This window comes from Gekko japonicus, unplaced genomic scaffold (assembly GCF_001447785.1).
Source record: "Gekko japonicus isolate JY-2015 unplaced genomic scaffold, Gekko_japonicus_V1.1 scaffold304, whole genome shotgun sequence".
Taxonomy (NCBI): domain Eukaryota; kingdom Metazoa; phylum Chordata; class Lepidosauria; order Squamata; family Gekkonidae; genus Gekko; species Gekko japonicus.
In genome coordinates, this window is record NW_015161960.1 from 1,104,593 (window position 1) to 1,111,522 (window position 6,930).

General features: G+C 40.6%; 1 protein-coding gene across 1 annotated transcript in view; it reads right to left on the minus strand.

Annotated features, from left to right (window-relative positions):
• The window catches only part of FNIP1 (folliculin interacting protein 1), a 117,431-nt gene that overhangs the window by 24,488 nt on the left and 86,013 nt on the right, over window positions 1-6,930 (minus strand). The window contains exons 7-11 of the mRNA XM_015429539.1: window positions 5,932-6,015; window positions 4,920-4,991; window positions 3,892-4,027; window positions 2,754-2,955; window positions 1,136-1,221 (exon numbers count right to left, since the gene is read on the minus strand). Of these exons, the coding sequence (XP_015285025.1) occupies window positions 1,136-1,221; window positions 2,754-2,955; window positions 3,892-4,027; window positions 4,920-4,991; window positions 5,932-6,015 (580 nt within the window). The remainder of the gene's footprint in view (window positions 1-1,135; window positions 1,222-2,753; window positions 2,956-3,891; window positions 4,028-4,919; window positions 4,992-5,931; window positions 6,016-6,930) is intronic.

Consider the following 6,930-nt stretch of genomic DNA (forward strand, 5'->3'; position numbering starts at 1 on the left):
AAAAAGTTTGGAATTTCTGAAAAATCTCAGATCAGAGTACCATACTGGTATTGGGATCCAGGATTTTTCAGAAATACTGGATTTTTGAAGGGGTCCAATAGAGCACACCCCTACTCTTCCCACAACAAGCACCGTGCTGAGGTAGGTGGGGCTGAAAGAGTTCAGAGAGAACTGTGACTGGCCCAAGGTCACCCAGAAAGCTTCATAGGGAGGAGTGGGGAATCAAACCTGGTTCTCCAGATTGAAGCCACATACAGCTATCCCTTGACTGAAGTGAGTTTGGATTATTTGAAATAGCCATACCCAGCAGTAAATTTTTGCTAATGAGAGGGAGTGGCAAATTTAACCAAACTCCTTATCTGCAGTCAGACTGTTCATTAGGGTGCCCTGTCCCATAGTATCAGCATCTCAGGCTGTAAGAGGAGGGGAGGTGTGAGGAAGTCCTGTTCCAGTGATGGAAATCCCATTCTTCAACAAAAGTGATCCAACACAACATTTTATTCTTCCACATCTTTCATGATACACAATAGGGGAAATGCCCTATAGTTGATTATTTCACCACCAAATAAGGTTCACATAGTTGAAAGTCAATCCTCCCCTCCGCTGTCTGACTCTTTGAACATTTTATTCCCCTTTGTCATCCGCCATTCCCACCCTGACCTGGATAGCCCAGGCTAGCCCAATCTCGTCTGATATCAGAAGCTAGGCAGGGTAGGGCTTGGACATGATTTGGACGGGAGGCCACCAAGGATATCCAGGGTCCTGATGTGGAGGCAGGCAATGGCAAACCACCTTTGAACATCTCTTGCCTTGAAAACCCTACTGGGGTCACTATAGGTCAGCTGTGACTTGACAGCACTTTCCACCACCAATCCACTACAGGACTTCATGGCCCAATTGGGAAGTTGACTAGGCTGAGAGAAGTAACATGCCCAAAGTCACCTGAAGAACTTCATAGCTGATCCAGGATTTGAACCTGGTTTTCAGTGTTCAAGCTCAATGCTCTTATCATTACCCACCCTGTCCCAACAACTTCCTACACATCTCAGATGACAGGTAACAGGCTTGAATTCTGAAGCTGGTACTAAGAGAAGCAGTCAAATACCAGGCAACAAAATATTGGACACAAACTCACCTGAATTCATTTAAGGCATCTACGATCCTGTTATATGCCAAACTGCGCTGGCTGGCATCAGCTGATCGGCGGCTCATTTTCATAGCCTTGAAAACAATCGTTAACAGATAACCAGCATCAGGTATGGCAACAGAAAATGAAAAACAAAGTCATGTGCTATGCTATATCTAAGGTGCACCCTGATAGTAAAAAAAATGTGTTTGCCTATGATAAACACTGGTCGCTTGCCAAGTTTCATATCAAAAGAGATACGTGTGACACATGTATTTGCATTGTCTTTCTTTTCTGTACTGTTACTTGCAAAAAGCTAGAGAGAGGCCCAAAGTCTTCCATAATGATTCAGTGTCTAAATCTCAAACTGGTGACAAATTTGTCTTTCTACCACCCCCCCGATGATATTACAAGTGATGCAAGCTCTCAACCCAGCATCAGACTGTGCCCAACTGCACCTTACTCTTTTAGGGGAAGAATTACACAAACCAGACAACCATTATGTGGTGTGCCTGCATCACAGGGGGAAGCAAGGGACTGCTCTACGTATCCTTCCTCTCCTAGGTAAGTGGTATATCACCCATTACTTCGGGTAGGCAAAGGCATTATCTCACAGTATTCTCGGACCATGATTAGAGATGTGAAGGCCTGGTTGTTTTTTCCGAAAAATTGAAAAAAAAAAAGAAAAGGGAAAAACATTGATTATGGAACGTTTTATTTTAACATGATGAATAAAATATTTTAAGACAAGGTGTTCAAATATATATATATATGGTATCAGATTGATCTAATTTCTGTGCACTGAGGACAAGCAAGTCCTAGGTTACAAACTGAACTCTCCAATGCAAGAACAAGATGCATTTCTTCCTTTAGGAGGTGTGATTGTCAGAAGAAAATAAAAGTTTCAGTTTTGTTTTTGCATGTGGGTGGGTATTCTGTTTGCAATAATTGTTTGGATACACTATATTTTTAATATGCTAGTTGTGATAATTTCATGCCAAGTAAAAATGTCCATAGTCATATTTTATGTTCCTAAAGTAACAGAATGACTTTCAATCTAGAAAAGACAAAAGAAATGCTAATGTAGCATTTTTTTCAATTTTTCCGAAAATTTCCGTCTTTCCCGAAAAAACCCAGAAAAAAACGGAGTTTTTTCCAAGCTTCAAAATTTCCAGAAATTTTACATCTCTAACCCATGATATGAAAAAGTAAGATAGAAGATGAATTTTCAAGATAATGGAATTGTTGATTTGGGATAAGAAACTATATGGATGTATGAAGCTTTCTTATTATGCATCAGGCTAATTGGCCTATCTTGTATGGTATTGTTTGCTTTGATTGACAGCAACTGTCTGAAGCTACAGACAGAGGCTTCTCATAGCCTTCTTACACAAGATCCTTGTACTGGAGATGCTGGGGACTGAACTGATCATGTACAAAGTGTGTTACCAAGCTTAGGCTCCCTCCCAAAGCTAGAACTGCTTGAGCTCCATTCTTGCCTCATCCACACTTTGGCCAAGCAGCCCTTGGTACAATCCCCAAACCACAAATTAATTTGGCCTATCCATACTACATAGTATTTAAGATGAGAATATCGACTCAAAGAGGAGGCAGTGGCAATATTTACCTGCTCTATTGCACTCTTCAATTTGTTCATGTGACTCTCAAAGAGAGGGAAGTGTGAGAAAAAGAACTCATGAAATTTGCTGTTTTCGTCTTCATCCTTTGAAAGTGAGAATATCACCCCAATAGCTATTTTCTTTTTCCTGACAATTCCTGGGTTTGGGCTGGAGCTGTCATCTGACAAGTTAAAGCTTTCTTCTACAGACCTTCAAGAAAATAAAAGGTGGTGCAAGGAATTACTTCCATAGTGCTTCCAGCTATTGCATAATTAGAATTTCAACATATTAAGTTATGAGTAAAATACCATCTTTATTGGTATAGCTGATCCACAGAATTAATTCTAAAGCACATAAATAAGGCTTTGGTGACAAGGTGGTATTTGTAGAGGTTCTACCAGACATTTGCTATTAATAGGATATATTTTTTTAAACAAAAGAAGAAGCACTCTATCTCTTTCATAGTGTGAATCTATTTCAAACACTTTGGGTTTGGTTTTATGTGTTTAAGGCCCACAGGTGTCCTTTAATAGCTACGGTCATCCTTTGACAGTTGATATTGGCAGTTTATCATGTGGTTCAATCATATATTCATATATCAGGCTATTCTGTGATTTGATCAGTCATGTGATCTCAGACTGATCACAAATCATTGGCTGTAAATATGTTAGGATTACCACATGGTAACTTGTTCCTTTTTCCTATATTATTTCACACATTGCCTCCTAATTTTATCCCATGAGCCACAATGAATATTATGAAGGTATAAATAAAACTAGACTAAGAAGTTGATTCTAATTAAACTTGGATCCATGTAAATCAAGATTTATTTCAAATGCATGAAAAGCAGTCATACTGATACAGCTGGGAATGGGGTAGATTCACCTAAATTTCTAGTCCTCCTCCCCATCTCTAGTATAAGTTCTAGAATTTAAAAGTTACATCCAACAAACTCAGAATGGAAAATTATACATATATTAAAATACAAAACCTTTACAATTCAATACATAGTAGACCATTAAAGAACTTGCAAGAGTTTTAGAAAACAGACCTAGGCATTAAGGAGGTATCCATCCAAATAAGTAAACCAATGTCATATGTGAATCTGAAAGATGTGCTTCCTGTCAGTCATAATGTACAACTTACCATCTAGGGAAGACCCCATTCTCCAAGCTGGTTGTCTGACTGCGTCGCCAACGCCGTTGGTAACTGCTAGCACAGCTTCTGTTTAGCGAAGAGCCCGGAGAGGGAAACGGAGTGATAAGCAGGCTGCTAAGAGATGCTGTTACAAAGAAGAAATGGAGAAAGACCTTTTTAAATAAAACTTTTCAAAACATTTCTCAAAACAGAATTTTGCATCTATGTTTTGATGCCAACAGTAGGCAGAGTATCAGTCTTCTTCCCTGAACAGATATGTGTGTAGGGTTACCAATTCCGGGTTGGGAAATTCCTGGTGATTTGAGGGTGGAGCCTGGGGAGTTTGCCGTTTGGGGAGGGAAGGGACTTCAGCCAGGTATAACGCTATAATGCCCACCCTCCAAAGCAGCCATGTTCTCCAGGGGAACTGATCTCTGTAGTCTGGAGATTAGTTGTCATTCCAGGGGATCCCCAGGCCCCACCTGGAGGCTGGCAACCCTAGATGTGTGAAAGGCCGGTCTATGTATTCAGCTTGCCATTTTTGGTTATATTTAAAACCCTAATCCAATACAACGTGCCCCAAGGAGCATGAAATACAACTTGTTGGGTTGGCAGAGAAGATCTGCAATCCTTGTGCAAAGATCTGCAACCCCTGCACCAGGCAGACTGCAGGATCCAACCTTTAGCCAGTACTCTATAAAATCCTCAGTAGCAGCGACCCAGTCTAAGAGTTGTTGTGAGAAAGAATCAGAAATTGAAAAGCATCCCTTACACATAAAATTGCCATAAAAAGAATTGTGATAATGAGTATACAAAAATTTCCCTTTGCATACTGAAGATCTGTGATTAAATATCACTTTCCTGATATATACAGCATACAGTACTTCCTAATATTTTATCAAAAATGTTTGTGGAAGTAAAACTACGCCCAAGGTCTTATATTTTGAGAGATCAAGAAGAAGTAGCAGATAATACTTTAATTACAATATAGCAGGAGGAGTTCATTTAGAGACATTACATTTTGATAAATACATTACCAGATCTTGCAATTCCGCTGTCTCTGTCTTCATTCAACTCCCTCCCAGGCATATCCATAGGATTGCTGTGAACTATGAAGATAAGGTCACCAGTTAGCATAAGAATATGAAAATAGTCGCTTCAGCTTTGTAGTGCTCCATTTAATTGTTCAAATAAATCATGCTAATTTGTTGCATTCATTTAGAAGTTTGAAAATGACAGCACAGCGCGCGCACACACACACACACACACACACACCCACTGACATGAAAGGCTGCAAAGCAGGTCAAGCCAGAACACTAGCTCCTTATGAGCTGTCAGAGTTTGCTGAAGCCCACCTCTTTATTTCAATGCAAACAAAATAAGGTAACAAAAGGGAAGTTAGCCATGGAGCAAAAGCATTCAATGCAATTTACAAGCAGCGACTAAAGAAAAAAAAAAACTGACAGAAAGCAGCTGTACTATGGGTGCTCTAAGGCAAACAGGAGGTAAGTGGACTTCTATTACTTTTTTTTTTTTCAAATAAGCCAGAAGCTATCTGCATTTGCAGCCAGTCCTCACTATGCACAGAGGTAAAATCCTAGCCATGCTGACTTCAACAAAGCTAGGATTCCATCAACCAAGTCAAAAGCCTCTTGATTGTAATTAATTTAAAAGTGATGAATTGTTCCGATCTGTGGTGGTGGGGAATTAAATCAGCCATGGAAATAAAACCCAGTTATTGCAAGGCAAAAAAAAATTAACTTATTTCAGGTTTATGGGAATGGCAAAAGATTATATTTTTTATAGTACAGTTCAAATTAAAACAACCTCTGAACATCTAATGACAAACACGCGTTGCCAGGGATTTGCAAGCCCTATGCAAATTATTGCCAGGGTTTCTTAATATATTACAACTGTCTTTTCTGACCCATCCCACTTGGACTGATCTCTGAGGGTTTTTTAAAAACATATTTTATTTCCAAGGCCAAACTGCAAAATCCGCTCAACTTGGTAACACCAACTAGACTACCCACACAGCACATAGCAAACCTGCAAAGAAAGAGGCGCTCCGGATCAGGCGGAGCGGACCTTGTTCAGAGAATGCCCGCCTAGGGCTGCAAAGCTGTGAAAAACCTACATGGCAAAATGTAAAATACATATGAGAGAATGAGGTTAGTAAAGCAGAACAGCGTCTGTGGGAGGGAACAAAAAAGATAAGCCAACACAAATGCAGACCCAGAAACACAGGAAAAACACACTCAAATTACTAGGAGCCCCAATCCTCCTACTATTTCAAAGGGTTCCCCTGAGGGATGTGATTTGGCTTCGCTACCTCTAGTCAAGCCCCTCCCCCCTGGATCTATTCAGCATGCCTCTCTGAGAAGGGCAGGTTGGTCTCTGGCTCTCTATGGCTTTTATTACTCTCTATGGCTTTTATTACTCTCTCCAAACCCACCCAAACTTATGACGGCCAGTAAGATTTCTCTTGTCTGCTGGGCTGCCTCTCATTGCACATACTTCATTTGCTCAACCCAACAGTCTCAGCTGCCTCAGAGTCTATTTGATATACTGGCTAAAGGAGCTTAGCTGCTGAAGTGTGCCTCAATATATGCTTTAAAACTTTCCTTATAGTGGGCTGCTGTCAGGAACCAGAAGAAACCTGGTGTCATGAGTCATCTAGGCAGTGTTCCCTTTAAGCTGTGCATGTGAGCGGCTGCTCATTAACACAGGAAGCTCCACTCAGCAGCAGACTGGAGCTGCACAGGGTCTTGCACTGCCCACTGCCCATGTTAAGACAGCAGCAGTTATATTATGCTCAGGATGTGAACTGCTCCACTCAGTGCGGGGGGGGGGTTGAGGGAGCAAGTGGGAAGCAAGGGGACCTCTCCTGTGCTTTCACAATGTTTTCACAGGATAAAATGCAAAACAGTTCACCTGAATATGGTTGTTAAATTGCATTAGCAACAGGTATCCCAGCACCTAACTCAGTCTGAAATTTCAAATATGTGCATAGGTTTCAGAATTCAAAAGGCAGTACTGTAACCAAAG